This window comes from Amblyomma mixtum, chromosome 10 (assembly GCF_055824585.1).
Source record: "Amblyomma mixtum isolate Tamu chromosome 10, ASM5582458v1, whole genome shotgun sequence".
In the NCBI taxonomy this organism is placed as follows: Eukaryota; Metazoa; Arthropoda; class Arachnida; order Ixodida; family Ixodidae; genus Amblyomma; species Amblyomma mixtum.
This window is the reverse complement of record NC_143021.1, coordinates 45,734,193-45,750,893: the sequence shown is the minus strand read 5'-3', so window position 1 is coordinate 45,750,893 and position 16,701 is coordinate 45,734,193. Positions and strand designations below refer to the sequence as shown.

Below are 16,701 nucleotides of genomic sequence, written 5' to 3'. Positions count from 1 at the left end.
CACCTGGCTACCAAATGCGAACGGCAGTTCTCTTGCTAGGCAGTTGAACATTACTTTGGTTTTCTGCATGTTAATTTTTAGCCCCACCGTTCTGCTCTGCCTGTCTAATTCATTGATCATACTTTGCAGTTCATGTCCTGAGTGACTTAGCAAGGCAATGTCATCAGCGAATCGCAAATTACTTAGGTATTCTCCATTAGCTCTTATCCCCAACTTTTCCCATTTCAGTCCCCGGAATACCCCTTGTAAACAGGCAGTGAACACCATAGGCGATATCATGTCTCCCTGACTGACACCTTTCCTTATTGGAATTTTATTACTGACTTTATGGAAAACTATGGTAGCTGTGCAATCGTTATAAATATCTTCCAATATTTTCACATAGCACTCTTCTACACCCCGATTCCGCAATGCCTGCATGACTGCTGGGGTTTTTATTTATTTATTTATTTATTAGAGATACTATCGGTCCGGTCAGGACCAAGATAGGAGTGATACAAGGTACAGAATAGAAAGGCGGAACACGACAAACAAAACACCAGCACCATCCAGTCGGTGCCAAGTTTTAACATATCAAAAAATGGAATTGACCTCTAAGCAACAAATAAAAACGCGCAGAAATATCGCTGCAACGAAGCAGAAAACAATGTGAAAACACCATGTCCAACACAAATGCAAGGCGCATTATATCAGGCACTATACCAACCAATCACGAACTCCAGCAGAGAACACATCCACACCCGATGCGAGCACCACATTCTCTGGCAGTCTGTTCCATTCTCTCGCTGTGGACAGGAAGAAGGAATGCTTGTAGCAGTGCTTAGAAAAATTTGTTCTTTTACGTGTCTGCAGTGTTTACCCCGAGTGATACGTGAAGTAGTTTCGCTTATGTATTGCTGCTTATCGATATGTACCATGTTGTTCATAATCTTATAGAAAAGAATGAGTCTCTTTTGTTTCCGGCGACATTGAAGAGGGCGCAAGTTCGCTAAAGTGTAAAGTGGGGTTACCTGATCTTGTCTTCGGAAGCGAGAATAGATAAAGCGAAGTGCACGTCGCTGCACTCGCTCCAGTTCAGCTGCAAGTGTTTGAGTGTAGGGATCCCACACCTAACACGCATATTCCATTATCGGTTTAGGCGATTTAGGCGGTTTAGGCGGTTTAGGCGGTTTAGACAGGTTTAGGCGGAGTACATGGGACTACGCTATCGCCACCGCTCCTGCTTCACTGAATGATGAAGGGGGCCGGTCGTTGCAGCTTTTGTAGGAAGATCCCGGTGGTTGGGAGCACACGGGGCTGCCACAGTTGATATAGGAGAGCTTTGATATGACGAAATAGATGCTGGATGACTCCGTGTAGAAACTTTTGCATGAATTTGAAGCCAGGTTTAGGCGGAGTACATGGGACTTCGCAATCGCCACTGCTCCTGTTCCACTGAATGGTAAAGGGGGCCGCTCGTTGCAGCTTTTGTAGGAAGACACCGGTGGTTGGGTGCACGCTGGACTGCCACAGTTTATATAGGAGATCTTTGATACGACGAAGTAGGTGGTAGACGATGAAAATTTTGCATGAAATTTAAAGAGAGGTTTAGGGGGAGTACATGGGACTCCGCTATCGCCACCGCTCCTGCTCCACTGAATGATGAAGGGGGCCGCTCGTTGGAGCTTTCGTAGGAAGATCCCGGTGGTTGGGAGCACACGGGGCCGCCACAGTTGATATAGGAGAGCTTTTATATTACGAACTAGATGGTGGACGATTCTGCGTTGAAAATTTTGCATGAAACTTTATTTATTTATTTATTTATTTATTTATTTATTTATTTATTTATTTATTTATTTATTTATTTATTTATTTATTAGAGATACTATCAGTCCGGTCAGGACCAAGATAGGAGTGATACAAGGTACAGATTAGAAAGGCGGAACACGACAAACAAAACACCAGCACCATCCAGTCGGTGCCAAGTTTTAACATATCAAAAAATGGAATTGACCTCTAAGCAACAAATAAAAAATGCGCAGAAATATCGCTGCAACGAAACAGAAAACAATGTGAAATCCATGTCCAACACAAATGCAAGGCGCATTATATCAGGCACTATACCAACCAATCACGAACTCCAGCAGAGAACACATCCACACCCGATGCGAGCACCACATTCTCTGGCAGTCTGTTCCATTCTCTCGCTGTGGACAGGAAGAAGGAATGCTTGTAGCAGTGCTTAGAAAACTTTTGTTCTTTTACGTGTCTGCAGTGTTTACCCCGAGTGATACGTGAAGTAGTTTCGCTTATGTATTGCTGCTTATTGATATGTATCATGTTGTTCATAATCTTATAGAAAAGAATGAGTCTCTTTTGTTTCCGGCGACATTGAAGAGGGCGCAAGTTCGCTAAAGTGTAAAGTGGGGTTACCTGATCTTGTCTTCGGAAGCGAGAATAGATAAAGCGAAGTGCACGTCGCTGCACTCGCTGCAGTTCAGCTGCAAGTGTTTGAGTGTAGGGATCCCACACCTCACACGCATATTCCATTATCGGGCGTACGAGCATCTTATAAGCCGTAAGTTTAGTATCCTGTGTAGCATGCTTAAGTGACCGTCTAATGAATCCTAATCTTTTATTTGCTTTAGCAACATTGTTATGTACGTGAGTGTTCCAACGCAGGTCTGAAGTAATTGTCACTCCCAGGTATGTATATTCTGTTACTGGATTACGTTTGTTTTCTTGTACTGAGTAGTCAAATTCGAGTGGCTGATGTTTGTGTGTGATTGTCATACATACTGTTTTACTGGGGTTTAAAGACATTTGCCAATTTCTACACCATTCGCTAATGTCGAGCAGGTAACCATTAAGCTTAACTTGATCTTCAACTGAATTAACATTAGTATAAATAATGCAATCGTCTGCAAATAATCTGGCCTTGATTTCTGAATCTTCAATGAGGTTGTTTATGTAAACAAGAAACAATAACGGTCCGAGTACCGAGCCTTGTGGTACTCCCGATGTCACGTCACACACTTGGGATGCGCTCCCGTCAATACTTACAAATTGCCTGCGGCCCACAAGAAAACTTTCCAGCCAACGAACTATATTTGAGTTTTTGAGTACTGATTGAAATTTGCTTAAAAGTTTTCTATGATTTACCTGATCGAAGGCTTTCCTAAAGTCTAGGAATATTATGTCAGTTTGCCCTTTCTGGTCAATGATTTCGCTAAAATCGTGCAAAGTTTCTATTAATTGTGTAACCGTCGACATGCCCTGTCGAAAACCATGCTGACACCTATTCAAGAATTCAATATCTGTTAAGTATTGTCGAATGTGCTTTGAGACAATGTGCTCTAGAAGCTTACAACAGGTTGACGTTAGTGCGATGGGACGATAATTACTGACCGTTTTTGAATCTCCAGTCTTGAGAATAGGAACTATTTTGCTAGTTTTCCAATCATCGGGAACCGTGCTTGTTGATAGTGACTTCCTAAACACTAGTACGAGGTATCTAGCTGACCATTCTGCGTATAGCTTCAAAAACAGATTAGGAATATCATCAGGGCCCATTGATTTTGATGTTTTTAGGCTCAACAATAAATTCAGTACGCCTTCTATCGATAAGCTTATGTCGTCAATTGCGCGTGTTTCAGCAGCGAACCTAGTATCCGCTGGCTTGTTATCGTCTTCACTGAAAACACTTGCGAAGTATCTATTGAAAAGATCGCACATTTCAGTCTTATCACTTATAGGTCCGCTCTCTGAGCTTATCTCCGCGACTTTTTTCTTTGGTACTGCCAAGTGTCTCCAAAACTTTTGAGGTGATTCTCGTAGAAATTTTTCCAATGTAACGTTATAAAACTTAAATTTAGATTCTTTTATGTGTGACCTCATATTACCTCATATTACTACTTAGAGCTAGCACGTCACTCAACGCAGCCAGATCGAGTGTGCGTCGGTACTTTTTCCTACGCCTGCCGATTTTTCTTTTTAGTTGAATAATGTTCCTTGTTATCCACGGACTGCACGCACCTTTCTTTTTTGTGACCAGTGGCACATAACGAGTTATGCACCTATGGACTAAAGATTTGAATTCTAACCATAGTTCATTAACAGTCACTGATTCGTTGCAGCTTAGTTCTTCAAACGGGCCAAAGCAGTAATCTAGCTCGTCAAGTACGGCGGTGTCGTCTGCCCTGTTAAAATCTCTATAAGATGACACTTCAATCGTCTTCTTTCGAAAAGAAGCAAGGGACAATTTCATACTAACTAAACAATGATCGCAAAGACCAGGTAACACTTCTACCTCGACGGGCTGTGACAAAAGACCTTGAGTTAGAAAAAGAAGGTCTAAAACTGATTTGCTGTTACCCCGTACTCTTGTGTACTCTCGTACTACCTGCTGAAGCCCACGAGAAAAGCACAAATCTAGAAGACCGAGCGCTGCCTCTCGTTCACGTTGCCCCGGCATCATTTCATCCCATTTCCCATCCGCAACGTTAAAATCCCCCGCGATTATCGCGTTTTTGTTTTGAATTCGCAAATGGTGTAGAAAGTGGTTCAATGCGTCAATGACGTCTGAAGTTGCGCCCGGAGGACGATACACAGCGCCAATTAAAATTTCATGCGTTCCGCGATAGACTCGGCAAAAAGCGGATTCGATGTTATGAGGGCCTGAAATAACCGTGTGCTGTATCGTATTGTCAATGAAAATAGCTACGCCTCCCCCTCGGCTGCTGCGGTCAAATCTGATAACTCCGTACCCAGGGGGCATATCTCCGCATCCAAAATATCAGGGTGAAGCCAAGTTTCCGTGACAACTGCGACATCAGGTTGGTGTTCTAATAAAACGTGCTCCAGCTCCTCTACCTTATTAACAAGACTGCGTGCATTTATGTTTAGTATATGAAGTTCATTTCTGCTTGTCGGTCAGTCTTGAAAAGATGGGGAATCACTCCCCCGGGTAGGCGTAGAAGCACTCTCTCGGGCAGACGTGGAAGCATTTGATAGCGGCTGATAAACCTGATAACGTTCGCTTGTAACGTCATTCCAAGCATACATGACACCATCTATTTTCAGCTTGTCAAAAATTGAAGCCACTTTTTGTCCGTTCTTTCGGCTATCTGCAGCACTCTTCCAAAGGTTTTGCCTTCTGTTCCTGACGATACTTGAGAAATCTTCGTGAACGGAAAAATTTGTATCCTTCAACTTCTTGGTATTTTTTAGAACTTCTACCTTTTCATTGTAGTTGCCAAAACGCACAATTACAGGCCTGGGACGCTCTGTGCTTGGTCGTCCTATCCTATGAATACGTTCGGTGCTCGCCACGGAAACGCCCAGTTTTTCATGAAAAACACCGCTCACTACACTGGTTTTTAGCTGTTGGTACGTTTCATCTGGAACCTCACGAATACCGTGAATGACAACATTGTTTCGACGAGAACGATTCTCGAGGTCGTCGATCTTTCTCAACATGTTATCCATGCTTGCACGCAAACTAGAAAGTTCTTTCTCAGACTCCTCAAGCCTTTTAGCCAATTCGGTCACATGAGATACCACCGTTTCCATGTTAGACAACTTCTGCTTCATTTCTGATATATCCGCCTTGATTTCGTTTTGACCATCAAGAATAGTTTGCAACAAAGCCGCCGTGTCGGGCCCCGGGTTCGTTTCAATATCGCCACAACACAGCAGAATGCCAGAAATGACATCGCAACACTCAACAGCAATAGACAAGAGGGCATGTGGGCTCGGCAGCACTAGCAAACCAGGACAATCGTCCCTAATACTGCTGTAATGACGTTTTTCACTAACCTGGAGAAGGGTGAGAAGTGAATTGTTCATTCTGTTCGCGCCGGTGCCGCCAAGCCCACTGCCGAAATCAGGGACAAGCAGGTTCAAGGAAAACGCCTCCGCCGATAATGTCGATGCTCCTGGTGCTGTGCCGACGCAGCGGTTGCCGGTCCATTGCCATTCGTCAAAGCTTGTTGCAGCCGCTCCTGTTTCTTGTGCGGCGCAAAGGAAAGCCGTATTCCACGTTGATACGTTGACGAGGCCATGTTCCGGTAGAACTTGTGCAGAATAGGCCACCACCTGGAGAAGGGTGAGAAGTGAATTGTTCATTCTGTTCGCGCCGGTGCCGCCAAGCCCACTGCCGAAATCAGGGACAGGCAGGTTCAAGGAAAACGCCTCCGCCGATAATGTCGGTGCTCCTGGTGCTGTGCCGACGCAGCGGTTGCCGGTCCATTGCCATTCGTCAAAGCTTCTTGCAGCTGCTCCTGTTTCTTGTGCGGCGCAAAGTAAAGCCGTATTCCACGTTGATACGTTGACGAGGCCATGTTCCGGTAGAACTTGTGCAGAATAGGCCACCACCTGGAGAAGGGTGAGAAGTGAATTGTTCATTCTGTTCGCGCCGGTGCCGCCAAGCACACAATGAAGCCCACTGAGTCGAATGCTTTCTCGTAATCAATGAACGCTATAGTATATAGGGGCTGGTAAGTATAGCTGGGCTGCACTTGTCCTCGGATGGCATCCCTTTGAATGGCTGCTTTCAACGACCACTAACGCGACAGTTTCGCTTATTTTTTCGTAAGAACCCTAATCAGCAATTACGGTGCAAGCACCACTAATTATTTACAACAATAAATAAATTGAAAAGATAATGCTTTGATCTCCCGAATTACGTCATACATGTGAGGGAATGCTTGTACGGGCCTGCCGAAGCCGCACGCGTGTTCGACAGCCAGTGCCCGGCAGTTCGGACAATCAGTTCAGTAGCCCAGCTGCACAAAACCCAACGTATCATGTTAAACGAAGCTGTACATCACTGAACCGAAGAGGTGCAGAAAACACGACGTAATGATAAGAATACTGTTTGTCAGGGAAAAAAAACTGCACATGTTATCTAACTGGCCGACTCAAAAATACTGAACCTAATCCGTTTTTTCATAGCAACAGAAAAATGGGGCAGTTCGGTTAACGTTCGAGTGAACGGTTTGCAGAAGTTGTCGTCTACATTATTCCCTGATATCTCGCAGGTCAAGCAGCGTTTTCACGCTGTCGTCATCGGAAAGAGTGGGACGCTGCAGCCGGCAGAAAGACACACACTGGGGCATAGCAGGGGCCGCAGCTGCCGCGTCCTTCTTCAATCTCGCCACGCAGATCAACTCGGGCTTCTTTTTCGTCGCCATCATGGAAACCTTCACCGCGAACCACACGGAGGCCGCCTGGCCCGGCAGTGTGTTCACGATCATGACATATCTGGGAAGTAAGTGCCAGTTGGTCAAATTGGCCTTTTGAACCTGTTGTCTGCGAATCACAAGGTGGTTTTTATTGGTCGCCAACTGCCGAAATGGTACGACCAGTGAGGCAAGCAAAATTTTTTTATTCTGCCGCAAATTCGGTCAAACGAAAAAAATATAAAAGCGTTTTTATAGTTGTTTTCTTCTATTTGAACGCCGGATTACTTTTCGCCAGCAGTATAATGAATTTGGACGTCCTCACACAGCAGTATGGGCTACGAAGCGGCTTGTAATGAAAGGCTCAAAATTATTTTCAGAACGTGTTACTCTTACCAAGGCTACACATTTTTGAGGGGCAAAATATCACTATAGAACTAGCCTGACAGTAAGAAATTGGTCTCGCGTATGCGACGTATCAATAATGGAAATATTGGCAAAGTGCCCTTATAAATTTCATCAAGTTGATGCGTAGCAGCAGCAATCATGGAGGCGAAAGTGTCGACTGAGCTCAAATGAAGGCCTCCAGCCTTTTCTACCGCCGAATACTCTTCCGGTCAGCCACAATTAGCTCTTTGTCTGGACAACTATTTGCGGCAGTTTAGGTTAGAAGCCGCGAATGCCTTGGGTACGACCCGATGCATCAAACTCAAAACAAAAAGATGAACACATAGGGTTGTCCTCTAGCGAATTTCCTTTTGGGAATTCATTTCTTTCCTCACATTAATAATTTACGCCCGCCCAGACAGGTTTCCTTCCAGAAGAAAAGGGAATACTATTACTTTCTTCAAGGAACTGGTAAAAGGTGCTGACGGGACTTTTTTCATGCCCACGAGGAGGTTTTAAAGTCAGCCTCTATTAATTACAGTATAGTAATACCGTAACGCAATCCCCCCGCTCAAGGGGATGGAAGAAGGACAAAAACAAGGTGTCGCCTGAGCCATCAGGCGGCATAATCCACGAAGGAGTCCGCACAGGACGCGGACACCGCATGCTCGGCCAGAGCGACCCGGCGACGACAGGCGGCAGCACAAGTATTATCCATTACGTCGTGACGGTCGCCACAGATACCGGTGGGCACGTCTGTACAAACTGCCACACGCAAAGCAGTCAGTTCCCACACTATGGCTATGCACCAACGACCACACTGCACATGAAGCAGTTTGAGGGCACTCCAAAAACGAGCAGAGCGATGCGGGTTGCAGCATAGCGGGCACACAGATGTGCAGGATGGAACCGCGGCCACCGCTGAGCTGGGTTGCAGCAGCAGCAGCAGCAGCAGCAGAAGTATTACCCAATACGTCGTAACGGTAGCCACAGATACCGGTGGGCACGCCTGTACAAACTGCCACACGCACCTAGTCAGTTCCCACACTATGGCTATGCAGCAACCACCACACAGCAGATGAAGCTATTTGAGGACAATCCAAAAACGAGCAGAGCGATGCGGGTTGCGAGCGTAGCGGGCACACAGAGGTGCAGGATGGAACCGCGACCACCGCTGAGCTGGATAGCAGCAGCAGCAACACAAGTATTACCCATTACGTCGTAACGGTAGCCACAGATGCCGGTGGGCACGTCTGTACAAACTGCCACACGCACAGCAGTCAGTTCCCACACTATGGCTATGCACCAACCACCACACAGCACAAGAAGCAATTTGAGGGCAATCCAAAAACAAGCAGAGCGATGCAGGTTGCAGCGTAGCGGGCACACAGAGGTGCAGGATGGAGTCGCGGCCACAGCAGAGCTGGGTAAGCAGCAGCAGCAGCACAAGTATTACCCATTACGTCGGAACGGTAGCCACAGATGCCGGTGGGCACGTCTGTACAAACTGCCACACGCACCTAGTTAGTTCCCACACTATGGCTATGCACCAACCACCACACAGCACAAGAAGCAGTTTGAGGGCAATCCAAAAACGAGCAGAGCGATGCGGGTTGCAGCGTAGCGGGCACACAGAGGTGCAGGATGGAATCGTGGCCACCGCAGAGCTGGGTAGCAGCAGGAGCAGCAGCAGCAGCACAAGTATTACCCATTACGTCGAGACGGTCGCCACAGATGCCCGTGGGCACGTCTGTACAAACTGCCACACGCACCTAGTCAGTTCCCACACAATGGCTATGCATCAACCACCACACAGCAGATGAAGCTGTTTGAGGACAATCCAAATACGAGCAGAGCGATGCGGGTTGCGAGCGTAGCGGGCACACAGAGGTGAAGGATGGAACCGCGACCACCGCTGAGCTGGATAGCAGCAGCAGCAACACAAGTATTACCCATTACGTCGTAACGGTAGCCACAGATGCCGGTGGGTGTCACAAAATTCGGGGCATTTTAGGAACAAACAAAGAAAAACCGCCGCGCGCACGGCGTCTCGCCGGCGCGAGCCCGACGGGGGAGAGGGAAAGGCCCCGCCGAGCGCGTGCCTCTCTCTCCACCGCCGCGGCGTGCGCCGAGGAAATGAGTCATCCCTGCCGATTATTCTCGAACATGCGAGTCGGTTCTACAGCTGACGGGGGGGGAAGAGGGGGAAGCCTTGCGTGCACTAAGTCACGTCCCCCTCCTCTGCACTCGGACGTCGGCGACGCCGCCACGACGGCGCCACGCTAGAACACGCTGGAACCTTCGCGAAACGACTCCTGACTCTGACCAATGGGGACGCGCGGCCAGTGAGAAGAGAGAGGGGAGACAGCACTGCAAATGCTGCGTGTATGTGCGCGCCTACTCTGGCGCGTTGAACAAACAGACGTGGAAGCGAGCCTATAAAAGAAGGCATTGACCGCTATCAGTCAGTCCGGACCGCCGTTTAAGCTTCGTCGAAGCGCGCCCGTTCGACTCCCGGGAAAACACCACTCGGCCAGCATCGGACCAACGAGGCAACGGTCGCCAGTCTGCGGGACGGCATCGTCGTGGAACTCTGGCCGTCGGACTGCCGCAGTGCCCGGTGAACAAATTGTGTTTTGTTTGTTACCTCTCTCTCGTGTGTTAGTGCACTTTAGGTGCAATATTGCCTTTGTATTGCATTCTCTCTCGAGTTTAACTTTGCACGAATTGCATTGTTTGATAATCACTTGGTATGTGTTTGTACGAGTGATTGTGAAATCCTCTGTATCGTATCTTTGCTGCATAAACTTTGTTTTGTTTTGTAAACCTCTGGCTTCGACCCATTCTCTGGCTTGCGACCAGCGAAAGCTGGGCACCGAACGCCCAAATACCTCTTGTCACATGGTAGCTGGTCTCCGCTGAGATTGCCACGCTGAGTCGAGGGCATCTGCTTAGAGTCCGAGACCGCTACCACCACACGCGCTAAGGGTGTCTGGGAGCTTCCCACGTAAAAGTGCGCGAAGTCTGGGTGACAATACATTCTGGCGTGCGAGAACAGTAGAATATATTGTCACCCACACTTCGCGCACTTTTAGTGGGAAGCTCCCAGACACCCTTAGAGCGTGTGGGGGTAGCGGTCTCGGACTCGAAGCAGCTGCCCTCGACTCAGCGTGGCAAGCTCAGCGGAGACCAGCCACCAAGTGACAAGAGGGTTCTGGCCGTTCGGTGCCCAGCTTTCGCTGGTCGCCAGCCAGAGAATGGGTCGGAGCCAGAGGTTTACAAAACAAAACCAAGTTTATGCAGCAAAGATACGATACAGAGGATTTCACAATCACTCGTACAAACACATACCAAGTGATTATCAAACAATGCAATTCGTGCAAAGTTAAACTCGAGAGAGAATGCAATACAAAGGCAATATTGCACCTAAAGTGCACTAACACGCGAGAGAGAGGTAACAAACAAAACACAATTTGTTCACCGGGCACTGCGGCAGTCCGACGACCAGAGTTCCACGACGATGCCGTCCCGCAGACTGGCGACCGTTGCCTCGTTGGTCCGATGCTGGCCGAGTGGTGTTTTGAAGGGAGTCGAACGGGCGCGCTTCGACGAAGCTTAAACGGCGGTCCGGACTGACTGATAGCGGTCAATGCCTTCTTTTATAGGCTCGCTTCCACGTCTGTTTGTTCAGCGCGCCAGAGTAGGCGCGCACATACACGCAGCATTTGCAGTGCTGACTCCCCTCTCTATTCTCACTGGCCGCGCGTCCCCATTGGTCAGAGTCAGGAGTCGTTTCGCGAAGGTTCCAGCGTGTTCTAGCGTGGCGCCGTCGTGGCCGCGTCGCCGACGTCCGAGTGCAGAGGAGGGGGATGTGACTTAGTGCACGCAAGGCTTCCCCCTCTTCCCCCCGTCAGCTGTAGAACCGACTCGCATGTTCGAGAATAATCGGCGGGGATGACTCATTTCCTCGGCGCACTCCGCGGCGGTGGAGAGAGAGGCACGCGCTCGGCGGGGACTTTCCCTCTCCCCCGTCGGGCTCGCGCCGGCGAGACGCCGTGCGCGCGGCGGTTTTTCTTTGTTTGTTCCTAAAATGCGCCGAATTTTGTGACAGTGGGCACGTCTGTACAAACTGCCACACGCACAGCAGTCAGTTCCCACACTATGGCTATGCACCAACCACCACACAGCACAAGAAGCAGTTTGAGGGCAATCCAAAAACAAGCAGAGCGATGCAGGTTGCAGCGTAGCGGGCACACAGAGGTGCAGGATGGAGTCGCGGCCACCGCGGAGCTGGGTAAGCAGCAGCAGCAGCACAAGTATTACCCATTACGACGGAACGGTAGCCACAGATGCCGGTGGGCACGTTTGTACGAACTGCCACGCGCACAGAAGTCAGTTCCCGCACATTGCTATGCACCAACCACCACACAGCACATGAAGCTGTTTGAGGACAATCCTAAAACGAGCAGAGCGATGCAGGTTGCAGCGAGTGGGCACACAGAGGTGCAGGATGGAACCGCGACCACCGCTGAGCTGGGTAGCAGCAGCAGCAGCACAAGTATTACCCATTAAGTCGTAACGGTCGCGACAGATGCCGGTGGGCACGTCTAGACAAACTGCCACACGCACAGCAGTCAGTTCCCACACTATGGCTATGCATCAACCACCACACAGCAGATGAAGCTGTTTGAGGACAATCCAAAAAACGAGAAGAGCGATGCGGGTTGCAGCGAGTGGGCACACAGAGGCGCAGGATGGAATCGCGGCCACCGCAGAGCTGGGTAGCAGCAGCAGCGGCAGCACAGGTATTACCCATTACGTCGTGACGGTAGCGACAGATGCCGGTGGGCACGTCTGTACGAACAGCCACACGCACAGCAACCAGTTCCCACACTATGGCTATGCAACAACCACCACACAGCACATGAAGCTGTTTGAGGACAATCTTAAAACGAGCAGAGCGATGCAGGTTGCAGCGAGTGGGCACACAGAGGTGCAGGATGGAATCGCGGCCACCGCAGAGCTGGGTAGCAGCAGCAGCAGCGCAAGTATTACCCATTACGTCGTGACGGTCGCACAGACGCCGGTGGGCACGTCTGTAAAAACTGCCACGCGCACAGCAGTCAGTTCCCACACTATGGCTATGCGCCAACCACCACACAGCAGATGAAGCTGTTTGAGGACAATCCAAAAAACGATTAGAGCGATGCGGGTTGCAGCGAGTGGGCACACAGAGGCGCAGGATGGAATCGCGGCCACCGCAGAGCTGGATAGCAGCAGCAGCGGCAGCACAAGTATTACCCATTACTTCGTAACGGTAGCCACAGATGCCGGTGGGCACGTCTGTACAAACTGCCACACGCACAGCAGTCAGTTCCCACACTATGGCTATGCACCAACCACCACACAGCACAAGAAGCAGTTTGAGGGCAATCCAAAAACAAGCAGAGCGATGCAGGTTGCAGCGTAGCGGGCACACAGAGGTGCAGGATGGAGTCGCGGCCACCGCAGAGCTGGGTAGCAGCAGCAGCGGCAGCACATGTATTACCCCTTACGTCGTGACGGTAGCCACATATGCCGATGGGCACGTCTGTACAAACAGCCACACGCACAGCACAGTTCCCACACTATGGCTATGCACCAACGACCACACTGCACATGAAGCAGTTTGAGGGCAATCCAAAAACGAGCAGAGCGATGCGGGTTGCGAGCGTAGCGGGCACACAGAGGTGCAGGATGGAATCGCGGCCACCGCACAGCTGGGTAGCAGCAGCAGCAGCACAAGTATTACCCATTACGTTGTGACGGTCGCACAGATGCCGGTGGGCACGTCTGTACAAACTGCCACACGCACAGCAGTCAGTTCCCTCACTATGGCTATGCACCAACCACCACACAGCACAAGAAGCAGTTTGAGGGCAATCAAAAACGAGCAGAGCGATGCGGTTTGCAGTGTAGCGGGCACACAGAGGTGCAGGATGGAACCGCGACCACCGCTGAGCTGGGTAGCAGCAGCAGCACAAGTATTACCCATTACGTCGTAACGGTAGCCACAGATGCCCGTGGGCACGTCTGTACAAACTGCCACACGCACAGCAGTCACTTCCCACAATATGGCCATGCACCAACCACCACACAGCACATGAAGCTGTTTGAGGACAATCCAAAAACGAGCAGAGCGATGCAGGTTGCAGCGTAGCGGGCACACAGAGGTGCAGGATGGAGTCGCGGCCACCGCAGAGCTGGGTAAGCAGCAGCAGCACAAGTATTACCCATTACGTCGGAACGGTAGCCACAGATGCCGGTGGGCACGTCTGTACAAACTGCCACACGCACCTAGTCAGTTCCCACACTATGGCTATGCATCATCCACCACACAGCAGATGAAGCTGTTTGAGGACAATCCAGATACGAGCAGAGCGATGCGGGTTGCGAGCGTAGCGGGCACACAGAGGTGAAGGATGGAACCGCGACCACCGCTGAGCTGGATAGCAGCAGCAGCAACACAAGTATTACCCATTACGTCGTAACGGTAGCCACAGATGCCGGTGGGCACGTCTGTACAAACTGCCACACGCACAGCAGTCAGTTCCCACACTATGGCTATTCACCAACCACCACACAGCACAAGAAGCAGTTTGAGGGCAATCCAAAAACATGCAGAGCGATGCAGGTTGCAGCGTAGCGGGCACACAGAGGTGCAGGATGGAGTCGCGGCCACCACAGAGCTGGGTAAGCAGCAGCAGCAGCACAAGTATTACCCATTACGACGGAACGGTAGCCACAGATGCCGATGGGCACGTTTGTACGAACTGCCACGCGCACAGAAGTCAGTTCCCGCACATTGCTATGCACCAACCACCACACAGCACATGAAGCTGTTTGAGGACAATCCTAAAACGAGCAGAGCGATGCAGGTTGCAGCGAGTGGGCACACAGAGGTGCAGGACGGAACCGCGACCACCGCTGAGCTGGGTAGCAGCAGCAGCAGCACAAGTATTATCCATTACGTCGTAACGGTCGCGACAGATGCCGGTGGGCACGTCTGTACAAACTGCCACACGCACAGCAGTCAGTTCCCACACTATGGCTATGCATCAACCACCACACAGCAGATGAAGCTGTTTGAGGACAATCCAAAAAACGAGAAGAGCGATGCGGGTTGCAGCGAGTGGGCACACAGAGGCGCAGGATGGAATCGCGGCCACCGCAGAGCAGGGTAGCAGCAGCAGCGGCAGCACAAGTATTACCCATTACGTCGTGACTGTAGCGACAGATGCCGGTGGGCACGTCTGTACAAACAGCCACACGCACAGCAGCCAGTTCCCACACTATGGCTATGCACCAACCACCACACAGCACATGAAGCTGTTTGAGGACAATCTTAAAACGAGCAGAGCGATGCAGGTTGCAGCGAGTGGGCACACAGAGGTGCAGGATGGAATCGCGGCCACCGCAGAGCTGGGTAGCAGCAGCAGCAGCAGCACAAGTATTACCCATTACGTCGTGACGGTCGCACAGATGCCGGTGGGCACGTCTGTACAAACTGCCACGCGCACAGCAGTCAGTTCCCACACTATGGCTATGCACCAACCACCACACAGCAGATGAAGCTGTTTGAGGACAATCCAAAAAACGAGCAGAGCGATGCGGGTTGCAGCGAGTGGGCACACAGAGGCGCAGGATGGAATCTCGGCCACCGCAGAGCTGGGTAGCAGCAGCAGCGGCAGCACAAGTATTACCCATTACGTCGTAACGGTAGCCACAGATGCCGGTGGGCACGTCTGTAAAAACTGCCACACGCACAGCAGTCAGTTCCCACACTATGGCTATGCACCAACCACCACACAGCACAAGAAGCAGTTTGAGGGCAATCCAAAAACGAGCAGAGCGATGCAGGTTGCAGCGTAGCGGGCACACAGAGGTGCAGGATGGAATCGCGGAAACCGCAGAGCTGGGTAAGCAGCAGCAGCAGCAGCAGCACAAGTATTACCCATTACGTCGTAACGGTCGCGACAGATGCCGGTGGGCACGTCTGTACAAACTGCCACACGCACAGCAGTCAGTTCCCACACTATGGCTATGCATCAACCACCACACAGCAGATGAAGCTGTTTGAGGACAATCCAAAAAACGAGAAGAGCGATGCGGGTTGCAGCGAGTGGGCCCACAGAGGCGCAGGATGGAATCGCGGCCACCGCAGAGCTGGGTAGCAGCAGCAGCGGCAGCACAAGTATTACCCATTACGTCGTGACGGTAGCGACAGATGCCGGTGGGCACGTCTGTACAAACAGCCACACGCACAGCAGCCAGTTCCCACACTATGGCTATGCACCAACCACCACACAGCACATGAAGCTGTTTGAGGACAATCTTAAAACGAGCAGAGCGATGCAGGTTGCAGCGAGTGGGCACACAGAGGTGCAGGATGGAATCGCGGCCACCGCAGAGCTGGGTAGCAGCAGCGGCAGCACAAGTATTACCCATTACGTCGTAACGGTAGCCACAGATGCCGGTGGGCACGTCTGTAAAAACTGCCACACGCACAGCAGTCAGTTCCCACACTATGGCTATGCACCAACCACCACAGAGCACAAGAAGCAGTTTGAGGGCAATCCAAAAACGAGCAGAGCGATGCAGGTTGCAGCGTAGCGGGCACACAGAGGTGCAGGATGGAATCGCGGCCACCGCAGAGCTGGGTAAGCAGCAGCAGCACAAGTATTACCCATTACGTCGTAACGGTAGCCACAGATGCCGGTGGGCACGTCTGTACAAACTGCCACACGCACAGCAGTCAGTTCCCACACTATGGCTATGCACCAACCACCACACAGCAGATGAAGCTGTTTGAGGACAATCCAAAAAACGAGCAGAGCGATGCGGGTTGCAGCGAGTGGGCACACAGAGGCGCAGGATGGAATCGCGGCCACCGCAGAGCTGGGTAGTAGCAGCAGCGGCAGCACAAGTATTACCATTACGTCGTGACGGTAGCGACAGATGCCGGTGGGCACGTCTGTACAAACTGCCACACGCACAGCAGTCAGTTCCCACACTATGGCTATGCACCAACCACCACACAGCAGATGAAGCTGTTTGAGGACAATCCAAAAAACGAGCAGAGCGATGCGGGTTGCAGCGAGTGGGCACACAGAGG

General features: G+C 50.7%; 2 protein-coding genes across 2 annotated transcripts in view; one reads left to right on the top strand and one right to left on the bottom strand.

Annotated features, from left to right (window-relative positions):
• Positions 1–4,911: 4,911 nt before the first annotated feature.
• On the bottom strand, positions 4,912–5,736 carry LOC149325690 (uncharacterized). Its single transcript, XM_089564366.1, has one exon. The coding sequence runs from the start codon at positions 5,569–5,571 to the stop codon at positions 4,912–4,914; it is 660 nt and encodes a 219-aa protein (XP_089420492.1). The 5' UTR covers positions 5,572–5,736.
• Positions 5,737–6,182: 446 nt separating this feature from the next.
• LOC149325686 (monocarboxylate transporter 2-like) overlaps positions 6,183–16,701 on the top strand; it is a 150,015-nt gene continuing 139,496 nt past the window's right edge. The window contains exons 1-2 of the mRNA XM_089564365.1: positions 6,183–6,289; positions 7,020–7,249. Of these exons, the coding sequence (XP_089420491.1) occupies positions 6,183–6,289; positions 7,020–7,249 (337 nt within the window). The remainder of the gene's footprint in view (positions 6,290–7,019; positions 7,250–16,701) is intronic.

What these genes read in the sequence shown, in the direction of transcription:
- LOC149325690 (XM_089564366.1), bottom strand. Translation starts at nt 5,571, where the DNA reads ATGAAGCAGAAGTTGTCTAACATGGAAACGGTGGTATCTCATGTGACC.